Below are 17,258 nucleotides of genomic sequence, written 5' to 3' on the forward strand. Positions count from 1 at the left end.
CCACACCAAGTGTAAGTATCACTTACGTTACACAAACAGACACATGTCAGATGGGATGTAATGTTATTTGGTGCCTTGTTGCAATTACACCCTTTACAGCAGTTGAGAATAAATTAAGACACACAGGGGTGCAGCACTTTATGGATTTGCTGATATAAAAGGTAGTGACAGGAAACATTCTGTCAGCCCACTTTGTCTTGTAGAAAGCATTTATTTATGAAATCACCTTAGCCAGGTAAAAGCACGAGCAGACAGATGCTCGTGAGTTTCAGGGTTAGATAAAAGAAAAATACTACATCCAGCAGGTTTCATGAATTAATGAAGCTTCCGGATATTCCCATTCCTCTTTACTCATTCAGGTGTGTACTGTGAAAGCCTGATGTCATTTTATTGCTGCTCTGGTCCTAGCACTCTCAACATTTTGTGAATCAGAGTATTGGGTGGATGGACTTCAGCATAGACTGATGCAATGGGAGTGAATGAATGGGCAAACGGAAGTCTTGCATGTGACACTTAGCAGTTATAATAGCGCTTTGGCCTAGATTGGGTAGAATGTTGGGTAGACAACATGAATAATAAACCAACTACAGAGACCCTCTGGCTGGTTGGTGATGTTCCTCACTCTCATCACCCCAGCCAGACTGAAGAAGGGAGTGGATAGGCACACTTAAGTTAGCAGTATTACACAGTGAAACAGCAGATATTTCAACACATTCACTGGCTTCCAGCGATGGTTAATATACCACGAAAAGAATGATGATAATACGTTTTAATAAAACTGCATGTGTTATAGTCCACGGGGGATTTTTTTTCTTTTTTGCATTAGGGCAATCTGCCTAAATATGCCCTCTAACCCACATCGAGAACATGCATATATTGTACATCAATAACTGCAGTGCAACAATTATGAAGCATTATCATTTTGCTGAGAGACACACGCCTTTGCTTTGTCACACTCAGATGCACACACAATCACACATGAGTAAAGACACCCAATCCCACACGCAAACACACAAATACAGTGTGAACACATTATCATGCTAGGGGTCACTTTAAATTACTGATTTCTTTTTACTTTAAAAAGAAAATTAAATTCTTAATTTAATTTCTGAATATAATCCATTACCCGTCCTAATAGCGTCATGCCGCTTTATATATTTGTCATAAAACAAGGCTGGATGTCGCTTTCTGAAAACAGAAGGCTACACCCAGCAGCAGCTTCTACAGATGACAGAGGCAATAAGTTACAGCTATATCTGTAATAGTGTGAAGGCCCCATTCAAGGTCTGCTAATGGAGTAGCTCAAGCCAGCGCCAACTCATCTAAAAGGAGATGTATAGCCATATTTCAAATTCAAATGTTGGAACACGACTGCATTAAATTATAGCCAGTAATGTACTGTGTTTGGCATCACAATATAATACCTTGAAAAGTAGACGGTGGTATGTAATGAATCATTTTGTGATCCGTCATATTGAAAATGGATTTTGTAGCTGGTCTTTGCAAGCTCAACACAAACGTGTTGAATATAAAATGTATGCATGGCTGAATTCTTCTGACAAATACTGTTACATGTATGTTATTTAATGGTCTAAAAATAAATAAATAATAATTCTTACCACACAGTCCTCAACTTAGGCATTAAAGTTGAAGGCTACTTTGATAGTAAACACATATCTTTCCTCGCTGGATGAGAAATCTGTAGCTGGAAGCTGCAACCCTCAACACAATTTTGAAAGAAGATTTTCAATATGTGTGCAGGACTCCTCAGGTAGATAGCAATATTTGGTTTATTCATAACAAAAATTCCCCAGTCACAGGTTGTGACAGGTGCATGTGAGTAGCTTGACCCAATATGACCTAGCCACTGACTCAGTAAACACAATCGCTTAAATGAAAGGATGACACTGACTGCTGCTTTCATTAGGATGAATTCTATAGTTACTGGGACATTATAAATCCAGACACTTTCAACTTGTGAATAAAATAAGTCTGTTTATAATCTGTCAGACTTGTAACTATTGATGATATTTTCTACTATTAGAATATTAAATGCCTTTGCCAAGCACTACTCCCTGGAGTCTTTTAGAGTACTTGTTTTTATCAGACAGAGTTAGTGTTGTTTTCCTTCTGAAAGAATGTGAAAAATAGTCCCAAACGTGATGACGCATCCGTAAATGCAGGATGATAAAATCCCAAGAGGGTAAAGATCAACTGACCATGAAAAGTAACCAGATTCCATAATTTAATAGTTAGCATCTGTTTGACAAGCAACCTTGTTTATCACTGACTTATGTAACTCAGAATTCTTTCTAAAACAAACAAACAAACTTTAGTCATCGTTTTGCTGGATAACATTAAAAGTGCTTTGTGAAGGGGGAACAGTTGTATTAGCAAGTTAGTGTGTTATTGTAAGTAAAATAAAATAGTGCTTATTTAAATAAACATTTATTCAGTGAAATTCAGTGAGATATTTAAGTACATTTCCATTCTTATTAAATGTTGTCATTATATTAAAGGAAAAACATAACCACTTACAAGCATTTTAAATATGACACTCGGGTAAAATATATAAAATAAGGTAAAAAGACAGGATGTATATGGGGAAACAAATTTTGATGTATAATTAAGACAGAGACATGGAGAGGGGAATGTAAGATGTTATATCTTGAATTTCCACTTACATACAAATGATTCTCATCATAAATTAGAAAGTTGAAACAAGCTTGAACACAGCAAATCAAGCTAGTGTGCTTCTTCACGCCAGGCATATGTTTCTTCCAACCAACTGTAAGAAAGTGCACCAGAGCTCTTAAAGGTGTTTGCATGGTCCAATTAACACCAGATGCTAGCCCTTAGCTAACTTACCGAACCTCATAATGCACAGACCTCCAAGGAGTGAACATGGTCCAGTTAGCACCAGATGCTAGCCCCTTCACTCACTGTCTTCAGCCAAAAAAAAAAAATCAAAAAATAAATCCATAAATTAGTTCTACTTCCTTGCCCTGGCCACCTCTATATCTGCAGTTTATAAATACTTTTAACATAAAACTGCCTGAAAAGACAGGAAAATAAATATGTGGTTTGTATTTTTATTACCTGGAAGAAACAAAAGTATTCTCCTACACTACTATTAAGACCCCAAAACAAATCGAGAAACATATCCAACAGATTCTAACACGTTCATTTGGGATTCTACAGTCATAGGAGATATGACTATATATACAGTACAGATTAATTCAGTCTTCTTTGAATTCAACACCTATTCTATAAAATGTGACTAGACTCTCATTCAGAAGTAAATATAGTTTTGAAGCACTGGATAGAATGAATTTCTTTAATAATTTTTAAAAAAGTTATTTAGCTATTTTTGTGTATATATGATATGTTTTCAATAAGTGACCTCCGATAGGAAAAAGTTCAATGCTGAGCCTTTCAGCTTTTCTCTACTTTGACAATCCAAGAGCTTGACCTTTCCAAATGCAAGTTCAACAGCAGAAATGAAGAAAAAATAACTAAGATTACTGAAAACTTATAGACATGTGTAGTATCCATTTTTGATGAACAGAAAAAAATCAAATATAAGAGCATGCACCATGCCTAGAGGAACATTTGTCATAAAATGATGGCATCATTTTACATGATTAAAAACAACAGCAAAAAAAAAAAAAAAAAAAAAAGATCTCCACACACATACTAAACAACTTGAATAGAAATAAAGCCACCTTACGAATCCACGTACCATAACCTGAAAGCTACTCGAATACATATTATTCACATCATCTTCAAGGATTTGATAATTATCACATTCAAAAAGCTTCCCATGCATACTAATGCCCACATGAGTGTGATCAGGTTATATTTGCATGTGGAGTCTTGATACCATTTTCCCTGTCTGAGCTTCACAATGATCTACAAATGTAAGCCACATTTTAAGTGCTGTGGAAAAGACTGGATAGTTAAACACCAACAGACGACATGGTAGGCTCCCTCTGTAGCTTATTGTCTAAAGTGAGTACATGTTTGGAACAGTTTGTAATGTGAATAACTATAATCTCATTATTTTAGAAAAAAGCCTAACTACCTAACAGGTGGAAAATCAGAATATACCAGCTGTGATTCAGCTGTGTTAACAATGCACCATGGTCTTTGTTCGTTTTTCATTTGGAAATTATATGATTTCATTTAGGGCTATTTGGGGGCTTGTTTCTCTCTTTCACTTCAAGGTTTCTGTTTTTGATGCTATACTACTAATACTAATATAGCTACTGTAAATTATACTGTATGTAGCTCACTGACATACAAGAAACTGATGGCTGATTACAGGCTGCTTAGCAACACCAAAATGGCCCTATGGAGAGAAAAAAAAGAATCAGTGTGATTGGGATCATAAATGCACGTGGAGAAGCATCCCTTTTTTTGTGCAATCACCACTAAGAGGTATTAAAGAAATATACGCTTGCACAGTTTTGAATTATTTTTTTTACATCTGCTCGCATTAGATACAACCAACTTAATTGTGAAAAAAATGTTGAATAACCACACATAATACTGCAATGCTGCATCGATTTGGCCCAAATGTGCACGACAAATGTAACCTGCTAAAGTATGACGGCATGTATTAATAATGCTAATGATTCAATTTGGTGAAAACCTGAGAAAGCTCACTTCTTATCAGCTGGGTTCAAAACCCTATACTGGCTTAACAAAAGCAGGGTAAACAGAGGAAAGATACACAAGGGCTGGTGAACTGGAAACAGATTGTACAATGTGGCCAACCTATCTACTCATACAAAACATTGACAGTCTGCCTAGAAACACACAGGGCTGGCAGGCAGACACTAACCCTGGGTGTTTTCAAAACAGTGAAATGCATGATTAATGGCAAGTTGCCACTTTTTGAAGCACCACAAAATGTCTCCTAATAGAACGGCTACTAAACCTTGAGTGATTTACTACGTTTTCAGACTCACACCATCAGTCCTAACTACAGGTAAGTACCTTAAAATAGTAATGACTGTTCACAGCAAAACTCTAAACCCAAACAGCTTTCTGAAGAAAACCTCCCCATATGATATATACCAAATGTAAAGCATAAATATGGTGATGTAGATAAATTATGCCTTCTATGAGATGAACTTTGTGAAAGAAGATATTTTCATGCCTGGAGAAAGCATTGCTTTGACTCTCACAGTACATTATACCAACCAGTAGCCCATGTTGCTCAGGGTAATGCGCATCACTGAGGAGAAGACAATGACAAGAAAGCAGTGAGTGATGATATAGATCACAGCACAGCTATATGGCTGCAAACTGAATATATTGCCCATACTGTACATGTTGAACATAATTGGTTGCTGAACTCTTTTTTAGTGCTCTTCTTTATATATGGTTTCCAAGGAGCAACACATTTTTTATTTATTTTATTTATTTAATTATTTAAATTGGACTAAAGCAATAGGTAATATTTTCTGGGCTTCTTTTGGACATTTTTTTTATACAGTTCTTGTACTAGACCATATTCAGAGGAATGTTCTGTCAACACATAAAAGACCACTTAACATGTGGTGTGCAATAATTTTAGAGAATAGGTAGAAAATAATATTTTTGCACCAACAGGATGATTCCTAAAGAGCTATTATTTGAAAACTTGGCCTGTCTTGGCATGGTGCGCAGTATTTATTCATTTTTTTTTTAATGAATTGAATAACTCCATCAAAGACCTGACATAGGACCCACGAGATGGATCTGATATTTATTCTGATCTATCTACTGTTCACTGAGAAAAGTCTATGGTATGCCAAATAAACAAGAAGGAGACTGAAGGAATCAAATTCTGGTCCAAAGCCTCATCCAAATGTGCAGAGAAGGTCAGGAAACCCGTTAAACCCGGAGGAGGCTCTGTCATGATTTGGGGCTGCATGTATATCACCTGTAAATCGATTGTCAACTGCTTTATTTTTCAGCTTGGCAATGATTCCAAACACACTTCCAAAAAGCACAACTAGAAAGAAAATCACACAGTGGAACATTATCAGTCATAGCTTGGCCTCCCCATTGGCCAAATGTCAACAATATTGAAGCAGAGTGGGACCATCTCAACCCTTTAAGGCCTATTGGAGCAGAACTCCCCGCTTTGCTGAACTATTTTTTAAATCCCAGTAGAATTGCAACCATATAAGTTACCGCAAAAATGTATTTTGCATAGGAAACCGGAGGAGTTGTACTTACATCTTATGCATTCAGCTTGTCCTCGGTTTCCTTCCACATATGGTTTTGCAAAAATTGCACAAAGAGCACTTGCAGCAACAAAAATATTCCAGAAACATGCTTTTGCCGATCCGATCAGCTGTTCATAGCACTTCGTACGTTGGCATAGACTTCAGCATGAACAAACATGTCTGCCATGTCTGTCATGTTTGAGTTTATGCTTTTCTGTATAGTTTCTGGGACACTTAGAACTCAAATTGCACTGTTGGAAATAGTTTATTTTGATGCACATGCTGTTTTTTTGTTTTTTTGCAAATTTGCAATATAATATTTATTTCCGTTTTTCCTGCAGTATACAAAAATTGGTGTATCTAAAAAATAAAACTATGAAGACATTCAAAATTATTTTCCTGTGGTTGGAAACTATTTTCTGCAACTTTTTTTGTATTTACAGTTTTTAAGTATATACCTCTGAAATTTCTCTAACTAGAAATATGTTTAAAAAGCAAAAACTATTCCCTTTTTTTGTAGTTTATTGCCCTTTTTTGCAATTTATGTACTTACTATGGACTTAATGCATACATATTATTACATTTGGGATAGAACGGTTGTATTGACATACAGCAACTTGTAATGCTCCCAAAAATGGCAGTACAACATGTAAAGAGAAGCTCTGGCGAACTTGGTTCTATGGTGGAGAACAGAACAAAAGCAAACAAAAAAAAAGCTTTAGATAAAAGATGCCTGATGAACGATTCCTGAAAACTACTTGAAGAAATTGCAAGAAATCCAACAATCAAAAAGAATTCAGATAGTGCTAAAGAACAAAGAAAGTCTTACCAAATACTGACTTTCAAGAATTGTACAAACTTTTAACTTTTAACTTATATACTTTATTTCCATTTATGTTTGAACATGTTTCAATGAATCACTGCACCTATTTTCCCATTTTCCAGGCAAAATTTAAAGACGTTATGGACAGCTCAAGACTTTTTCACATGTCCCACCTCGCAGATTTCAGTCTGAAATCAAACTGTCAGTAAATGAATTTACTCTTCTATTATACTAAAATTCCAAAATTTTGTGTTCAATATTTCAGCAAAAACGATTACCATAGGGATCTATGGTAAAAAAAAAATAAAAAATTAAAATCTAGCACTAGATTTATCTAGCATTGTTTCTGCTTAGTTCACTAGTTGTCTGGGACTGTGAGGATTTAATTGATGATTGTCTGGCTGAGTGACTATACATCTAATTCTCCTAGCACAGTTGAACAGAAGGGGACTCGTCTTGTTCTTGAGTTTGGTGCTAATGAATACCCTCGCATCTGCCGCCTCTCCGCCCACAACTCCCTTCAAAACATCACCGTTCATGTCTTTCTGTCCCTTCTCTTAATAGTTTGAGGAAGCTGTTCTAATTCCATCAACAGCCACTCACTCTGATGATTAGTGCCAGTCCACTGGTGGCCTGGAGGTTGCACAGTTGTTTGTTCACGTTGCTCAGAAGTAGCGCTCAGCTGTAATGTCTGACTTAACAGAGTGAATATGTAAAAAAGCTGCCTCAGTGGTTGGCCAAGTGTGATTGTACACACTGACAGCAGGTGCCTGTCGATTATTAAAATTACATACTTGGATGTGAGATCCAGGTGACATGTTGCAACAGTAGCAAAAACACAATGGGCCTTGTTTATCAAGAAAAAAATACATGACATTCTAATAATAAACAGGTATTTTTTTTCCCTTTGAAATAGCTGATGTTATCATTTGTGTCATATATACACCAAATAAGACGGTCAGGAAATAGAATCTCGAGAAGGCTGAAAATTCTTCTGTTTCGTGCCTTGCTATAGTCCATCAGCTTAGAAAATAAATATGCTCCCATTGTCCACAGGATAAAATTTATGCTTTCTAGCCTTCATTTTTTTCCACTTCTACTTATTCAGGGTTAGTTCAGTCTCGCTCAGCTAAGAGTCAATGTAAATGTAAAACATTTCCTCTGAAAAACCACGGTGCTGGAAAATATCCACAGTGCGCTAAAAGATTTAACAAGGAAGGAATAACCATGCAGATGGTATGAAAATATGTTAATACTGTCCCTCTAGACATCACAGTTGTATTGAAGTCAGCCTGAAGCTAGATGATTAGGCACAAGAAGCAAGTTAAAGGCAAAGACTTTAAAATATGCCAATGTGTTAAGTGAATAACAAATCAAATAATGGAGGAAATAAAGAAATGGTGAGTTATGCACAATAATTTCTTCAGATTTCAAGAAAAACTAACATTTTGTCTGTCCTTTTAGATGATTCTCAACAACAACAAAAAAAACCTGTGGTTTAAATTTGCACTGTTACTATTAATTCTTTAACATGAGCCCTGTTAAGGCATAAGGGGAGAAAGAAAATATGTGTGCAAATAGATGTTTTAGTATGGACTGGCTAATTTATATGACAAACAAATGTTGTGAGGTACATCATTTGTTGATGCCAGGCTGTCAGCTGTAGGTTTGTCTGGCATATCTGCATAATTTACATATTTTAAGCTTTGCTGCCATCTTAAACAGCTGAAGTGTTTTGCATCACACGGAATGAATAATGTCTCTTCAAATTTCACTCAGACTCAAGCTCACAAAATGCATGACGAACCACCAAAATTGAGCTTGTATAGCACAAATGTACCCAAGGGAGCAGCACCCCTCTAGTTAGCTACATTTTCTGAGCCACTGGTTAAGATACAATGCTACAGCCCATTAGAAAATCTGAGGATGTGTGTGGACTCCTAAAGACCATTCTAGAGCTAGACTCACTGTCAGATCATCCCCACAGCACTTTCGTATACCCGTTTGCTCCCACCCGGAGCATTGCATGACAACTTTGGCTGCAGCAATACTGGCAGGAACCTGCAGTCCCTGGAGGAGTCATGTGATTATGCATCCCTGTAACCATGATATTCTGAATTACACAGAGAAGACTAAAATCTGCCCGGCATGTACTGTCCTTTATGTAAGAAAGGCTGTGGAAAACAAAAATGATCCCTTAACACTATGTACACAAGGCAGTTACTATAAATATAATACATACTGAAAATATGTGGATCCTATCCTGGGCTTCCTTATAATAGACAAGATATACTGAGCTGTACAAATAGATTAATGAGTATTTGGACCATTTATTTTTTGTTTTTAGTTTTGCTTCTGTACACCACTGCAGTGGACATCAATGAAGATTGATTCATGTGAAGGCAATTATTAGGGTGGAAATCAAAATAATAAAGTTAGAATTGGGAAATTGAACATCTGATACACTGCTAAAAAAGAATAAATGCACTGACAAGAACAGCAACACCAAAAAGTAGCATCTAACCAAGTCAAGTCATCTTGTGGGGGTAGGTGCATCACTGTCAAAGTCGTCTACATAAATGTAAATATTGGTCAATTGACGTTGCCAGAAAAAATGTGGAACATTTTGAAAAAAAAAAAGAAAAAATCTTTGGACATATGAAACCAAGCTTGACTTGTTCGACAATTATGAGGAGTGAAAAGTATGGCGAAGGAGAGAAACAGTTTGTGATCCAAAGCATACCACATCATCTGTCAAACATGGTTGAAGTAATGTTATGGCATGTATGGCTGCCTGTGGAACCGAGTGGTTATTGATGATGTGACTGCTTAAAGAAGCAGCACTAGCAGGCTATGCTAGTGCTACTTCTCTGCTCAGACTCAGCCAAATGCTGCAAAACTGATCAGACAGGACTTCACAGTGCAAATATATAATTAATCAGAGCGCAGCAAAAGCAACCTAAGAGTTTCTCAAGGCAACAGAATGGGAAACTCTTCAATGGCCTTGTTACTTTTCTTTTATTAAAGAAAAATAAATTGAAGGCAGAAAGGCCCACAAAAAACAGGAACTAAAGGTGGTGGCAGTAAAGGACTTAGAGAGCAGAAACAACATTTCGTGATGTCCATGGGTTGTAGAATTCAGGCAGTCATTTCATTTACTTTTGGTAAATCCATTGAATTACTGCCATAAGTTTATACTCAAATCACATCTCGCTTGTGTGATTTAAATGAACTAAGGTGGTGTAGAAAGAAAAATACACACAAAAAAGTGTCATTCTCCAAATATGTATGGCTCTATCTAGAAATACGAAGTGTACTCATGAGGTGTACTCCTCAGAGCCAACACTGATCCTTCAAAATGTCCTCAAAATGATTACGATGGTGCTTTGAATACAAAAAATATAAACCAATTGGTGTGGATTCAAGAATGTATCCTATGATGTGCAACAAAACATGCCTTTCAAAGAATATTAAAGCTTTGCTGAGCCATGCTGAGGAAGACATTTCTATATTTTCTAATATTTAGGTGTTGCTACTCTATTTTGGGTAAGTCACATTTACAACATATGTATGGTTGCTACACATAACATAGGTTTCTCACGAAAAAAAAACCAAGAAACAATTTATAAGTAGCTGCAGCTTTAACAGTGACAAAGAATGTGAGAATTAACTCAGAAAATGAATTCAGAATGCCGGTTTGAGCTACAGCATACAAATGAGCTTTATTGTGTTTAGGGAGAACCAGAAAATCCCCACAAAATCACTCTGACACAGTCACTGTGCTCATAAAGTAGGCATCTATTCAGTCAAGGGAATCAGTGAAGCCGCCAGAAGATGTGTCTCTTGACATTATAACGACAGTTTTGGGTCTCTGGTTTCTTTATGAGAAAGAATTATTCACTATCTTCAAAGACAACTGTACAGCTCAAGAAGTGCAGTGTAAATGTGATACAAAGTGCAGTGTAAATTCCGATTACAGTGAGACAGGGATGCTAGATAATACCAGCTATAATACCCGACACCACAATGTCTCGTTTTGTATGGGGAAGCCAATGTTGTATCCTCTGACGCACACATACACACAGACACACAGACACACACTCGTTCTTATGGCTCGATTTGTATGTCCTATTACATTGCCAGCATCTGCGTAAGCCTCAGCACTTCCAGGACAGTTCACTGCCTTGAAACAAAGACGAGGTATCATCAGTAAAAGAAGACAACAGAAACACAAGACAACAGGGACTGAATACAGCAATAAGGCAAAGAGATCATGTGGTGCACAAAAAGAAGGCACAGAGATTTCAGATAATGTCTTGAGCTACAATTAGCTTCATGGTTCTTATCTCAGTTTTTTTCCCTTCCTTTTCTGTGACTTGCCCATAAAGCCAAGGGTGACAAATCAGCTGAAGCCACAACAGTGCCATAATTCTGACTCTGACATGTTCTTGTTTTAACTGTAGTAATGTAATTGTAGTACATCATAGTCAAGTCATTAGGTTCATGTCTTATATTCACCTATTTTGGAATTAAAAAGCAAATATAACAGAATGCCATGGGTGGGTGAATATTTTTTTTAATTATTATTTTAAAACCAAATTGCAATATATTGTTTGCATGGAATTCCCCATCTGTGCTAATGATAAACACAGAGCAGGGGAGACGGTGTGGGTGTTTTTGTGTGCATGCATGTGCGTCCGAGCGTGTGTGCATCTTGTTCATGGCAAGAAATCAGCTCAGTTTAGCACATAATGGAAATGTGAATAGCCCAGAGCGCCTTTCTCCCACACAGGGAGAGAACTGGCTGGGAGCTGGCTGCGTCTTTCCAAATCCAAACACTGAAAGGGAGTTCGCTGGGTTAAAATCCTGCCTCCTTTTGCTCTCCCTCCCTGGAGCGATTCACAGCTTTGCCCATACATTACTCAAACAGGTCATCCAAACAGGTCTCACTAGCAGTCAGGAAACATATTCACACACATATGCGCACACACGTTATGCACACGGCTGGGTAAATTAACACACACTTGTAGGTTCAGCGGAAAGGTTATGTGATCTTGCGTGCACCGTGACAGATGACATCAGATGACATATACGGTAGCACAACAGTTCCACATTGTTTGCTTAATTTAACCTCTACTTTTTTATGCAATATTAGCACATTTTCATATTTTCATATACCCCACAAAAGGTTACCACCCTCACCCATGCTCCATATTCATTTATTTCCCTTTTTTTTTCATGCGACATTGAGATTTCTTTGACCATGTTATTACCTTTGTGCCTAGAGGGGCACAATGAAAAGTCAAACTTACGTGCTACTTCTAGAGACGCGTTCCGGCTTTTGGCCTCCCCCAGATAGTTTCGGGCCACGCAAACATAGATGCCATCGTCTGGCTTGCTCCGTCGTCCATGAACGATGCGCAGGAAGAAGAGGGACCCACTGGGAAGCAGCATACGGTGGGAACGGGGATTTTCCCTGTTTGTCTCAACACGCTCCCCGTCTTTGTACCATTCCACCGTAGGCGGTGGACGACCCTCTGCCTTACAGTTGAGAGTGGCTGGCTCCCCCTTGGACACAATGAGGTCAGAAGGGTGTTCCACAATGCGGGGAGGGAAGTCTTCCTGGCGAAGACGAGACCCTAAAGGAAAGGAATGATGATAATGTTTATTTCATATACACATATATTTCTTTTTTAACCAACAGTATGTTTGGGATAAAGGTTGGTAACCCCTGAGTTACCAAAAACAGCAATATCAACTACAAATGAGCAACCTTTAAAAGTTAATAGGCACTGTGTCATACAACAGCAGTAAAGCAATACTGGCTTATCACAGTTTCTCTAAAATAAAAAAAGAGAGAAAAACAGGGAATTGTTGATTATCATACTTCTTTTGATTAAAATAATGACAGCTGATGACAGAGAGAAATCTTGGGGAATTATGTTGGAAAATAAGTAATGGTTTTCGTCTGTCACTAAAATAATAATTTCCACTGCAATTTAAACTGTAAATTATGCCTCTGCATCAATTTGTAAATATGATTGGTGGAACACACAAAATATAATGTGATTACAGTACCTGGAAAAAAAAAGAAAGCTGATTAGTGTCAGGTTTTTATTTGCTCTACAATATACTGTGTTTCTAAACTGAAGCTTCCATATTTACTTTCACAGACAGGAGCTGAGGAGTCATTACATCTCATTAACTTTTTCATTAACACGTTCCATCAAACACTGACATCATCAAACATGTTGTCACAGTGGGTGTATAACAGCAGCTGCTACAATGGATTTTTTGATTTGTACTTTAACACTAAGGATGTGCAAAGTTCACTATGTGCTTTTCAAATCAACAGCTATATTTCGCCATAAATAATATTTACGTTTTAACCCCCAGTATTTGATAGCTGATCTCCATCAAATGTCACGGGAATGCCTGATTTTTTTTTTTTTCCATTTATTGACCAATTCAGTGGTGTTTCATATATTCCACCTCTAAATGTCACAGAGTAATGACCCGAATGTAGTGGCACTGTGTTTGTTTACCGACATGACAATCTCACAACTTTCATCTGTTCCATGGTGTATGAGCACATTAAAATATCTGAGTTAAAAGGTCTTCTCTGTCGTGTGCATACAAACAAGTCAAGTGTGTAGTGTTTAAGTCGCTAGAACTTACGTTTTCGACTGTCTTACGGAGAAAATAAATAAGATATATAATAAATAAATGAAAGTGATGTTTGGCTTCTCTTGTCTTTTTAACTGCAGAGGCAGCCGTGATCATTGACTGCTCTACAGCAACTGAAATAAAGTCATAAAAGTGAATAAAAATTGATGTGATGGTCTATAATGTTAAGAGGTTTGTTGACAAAAAGCGTTCCATTAGCTGGCACCAGCATGCCAAAGCAGGGAGATACACTGCGTATTAAAAATGCTTTTAAAAACTCTATAATCTATAACATTTGTGTGGCTCTGCAAAGTCACACAAACACATATTTTGTGAAATACTGGCTTTGTTTAATTGGTCTTCCCATTACCCGGTCTCCACAGTAGCTAATGCAGAGTTTGAGGCTTGTTCTGTCAGACAACAGAATTTAAATTAGATGATTTAAGTTGTGGGTGGCACATTGGCTCAGTGGTTGGTACTGTCATCTAACAGCAAGAAGGTCCTGTGGGGTCCTGTCAGTCTGTTGGCCCTGTGATAGACTGGCATCTCATCAGGAGGGGGTTGTCTATTTCTTACTCGGGGCAGGCTCCATGGACACTATGACCCTGAATGTAAATGAGTGAAAAAAGAAGGGAAAGATTTGGATTTTTTTTTTTTTAATGTAACTCCTTAAAATGGGGGTTAAAAAGGCAGATATAATTTTAATGGAGTCTGAAAGTAAAGAGTTATATTTAGATACATTTAGAACAGTTAAAATATTTTTAAAATATTTTGTCCAGGTCCAGCCTTTGAGGCTCATTTTTCTTCCCAAATATGTCCATTTAGTGAGAACTATCCATGGTGCTGAAGCCCACACTCAAAGCCTTGCAGAAAATAAGTAGTTATTTGGGAGCTTACATGCAGTGGACACTTTGATAAAAACCAGGTTACGCTGACAGTGTTTTACCAGTACAAGCTTCAGCTTATAACTTGGAAGATTCCTTTAACTGAAAACATAAGAATGGGTATGCTGGATGTGTATTAACATATATCTCCATATTAATACATATATATCCACAGAAACCCATTAAAACCAATGCAACAGCCATGCATTAACAATGGCTTATGATGTAACTGTCAGAATGTGCTGATTCAACCCAGTAAATGTATAGAAAAATGTGGTGTGCCAATCACAGGAAACACCTGTCAGCAGGAGTCCAATACAAACTTCAACTCCTATGATGACCTCAGCGTTCAATCAACACCCGCCCCCCGACTACAGGTTTCATAAAGATGAGATGATTGCTGCTCTTGTGTGCTGCATTGACACACTGTACCATATAAACTCAGCATTTCCAGTGTACAGGAAACACCCGTTTCAAAAGCCACTTTATGTGCTGTGTAGTGCTTACACCTGCACACATTTACTCTACTGACACAGATTTGTGCTATATGGGACAAAGTAGCACAAAACACTTCAGGAGATTGAACAACGCAAGATTCTTGAAATGTAAAGGTGCAAATGAATTTTTGTGCATACAGTGTTTATGTTAAAAGGTCCATTGTACTGAACACATGCACAGCTTGGGACAGATTTTAAGACTATGTGAAGGTACACTGCCTCCACGTCAGACTAGACATTTCAAATTTGAGACAGCAGAAGGTCCATTAAGTTAACTGATCAACCTGAACGTGAGGCCACGTATCTGACGCAAGATAAAGAGAATTAAAGCAATATGTGGGTCCAGCAGGAGCCATTATAGGTTTCGACATGAGTAGAACATGACACTGAAGGAGCAGAAAATATTATTTTTTCAGATAATATAGGGGGGAAAAGTTTGGCTGCCTGGACTTTTTCTTTTTTTTTTTTGTCAGATTACTCAATATTGATAAGCTGTCAACCATTTAATTCAAGTAAGAAATCTATTCAGCTAAGGGTACCCCGTATAAATAAATAATCACTTTGTCTACCTAACCATTAAATAGTTGGTCTGGAACAAAATCTTATACAGGGGCTAAACTAAAAAGAAAGAGAAGAAAGTATATAATATGATGACCAAGAATTGAAGGGTGCCAGCTGTTAATCGCGTACCATACTCAGTATCTTCTTGGTGGACTTAAGCTGGAATCACTGTGGTCGAATACGCATCGGGTCACAGTTGACTATTCTTTCTATAGCATGACGTGGGACGAGACATCCTTTTAACCACGACGCTAAGTAAGAGATGCATGCACTGTATGAACTTACCATAGGTCTGGGTGTGCAGAAGTCCACAGAGAAATAAATACTGTAGAGGACCCATTCTGGCATATTGGCCTCGTGAGCTATCGGCGCATGAATTCCTCCTCAAGCAGAAACAAAAAAAGAAAAAAAGAAAAAGAATCTCATCAATCCTGTTTTCACTTGTGAGACTTTGTGACGATTTGTGAACTAAAAGAACCAAAACAGTTATTGTAGCCGCCGAGGGAAATCGTTCTCATTCACATGTCCATTCTCCCACTCCAAGAGCGCACAAGTAAGCTGTGGTCTGTCGACTCGCCGACACGTTGGCAGTTTCTGCAGTCACCAATTGCAAACATCACCGACGCCCAAAGACCCTCCAGTGACTGTCGGTCCCCCAGTTCAGACGCATTGGTCTGATACTTTACAAGGTCCGACGGCGGTGGAACTCATCCATCCCTACGTGGGACAAGTTGAGGGATGAAAGGTGGAGACGGGATTCAGTGAGAGGTGAGCAGCTGAACGGTGCAGCACAGCACAGCTCAGCCCCTCCTCTCCTCTCTCTTGCCCTGGGAGAAAAAGCCGCGCGAATGTAACAAGCACAATAAATCTGAGCATTAAAACTCAGCAGCAGTTTAGATCTGAACTGGTACAGCTATGGTCAGGAGTCGTTTTCTTTCTTTCTGTTTTTCAAGGAGATCACAGACAGCTGATATACTCATAGGCATAGTCAGCAACATGATGAGTGTCGCGTAAATGAAAGCGCGCTGTTTTGGCTGGCTTCTATTAGATTTTATTTCCTTTCATTCAATTTGTATGTACTTGGACTGATAAGATCTTAAAGCACGCCTTATTATACCTAACTGTTATTTCAAAATGTTATTATACATGTATAAATATATATTTAGCTAGTTCATCTCCGTTTGAATGAATTAAAACATCAGAATGCGTAACATACACTTGCTCGGTTTATACTTTTAGAGACTCGGTGTTAGATCCCCCAACACATTATTCCCATTCCCAACATTGCACCTGCAACTAGATATACTAGAGCCATTTTGTTTATCCAGCACACAAACATTCCTCCTTTATCTTGCAGATGTGCTCTCGCAGAGCTGATGCATCATTTCTGTTATCATTTGTCTCCTCCTGAACTCGACCCAGCGTCACCCCGCCAAAAGACACGAACGGTTGAGTAAAACGATTGAAACAAAGCTGTCTGATTTTTAGTAGCTGGCATTTTATATTCATGTTCATGGTTGAGAGAGCTATTACAAAGGTGTACAGCTGTGAAGAAATGGCACTTCATTCCTGCCCGCTGCCTGAGGCTCTTATCCAGTTTTTTCGT

At 37.9% G+C, this 17,258-nt stretch overlaps 1 protein-coding gene across 2 annotated transcripts in view; it reads right to left on the minus strand.

The window, feature by feature from the left end:
• LOC146565383 (roundabout homolog 2-like) overlaps positions 1 to 16,468 on the minus strand; it is an 85,837-nt gene extending 69,369 nt beyond the window's left edge. For both annotated transcript variants that reach the window (XM_085288510.1, XM_085288509.1), the window contains exons 1-2: positions 15,938 to 16,468; positions 12,357 to 12,683 (exon numbers count right to left, since the gene is read on the minus strand). In XM_085288510.1, coding sequence (XP_085144636.1) covers positions 12,357 to 12,683; positions 15,938 to 15,992 — 382 coding nt within the window. In that variant the 5' untranslated portion in view covers positions 15,993 to 16,468. The remainder of the gene's footprint in view (positions 1 to 12,356; positions 12,684 to 15,937) is intronic.
• Between the last annotated feature and the right edge of the window lie 790 nt (positions 16,469 to 17,258).

Source organism: Mchenga conophoros, linkage group LG10, assembly GCF_057382185.1.
Source record: "Mchenga conophoros isolate Kocher_MC1m ecotype Shallow Benthic linkage group LG10, M_conophoros_male_GT1.1, whole genome shotgun sequence".
In the NCBI taxonomy this organism is placed as follows: Eukaryota; Metazoa; Chordata; class Actinopteri; order Cichliformes; family Cichlidae; genus Mchenga; species Mchenga conophoros.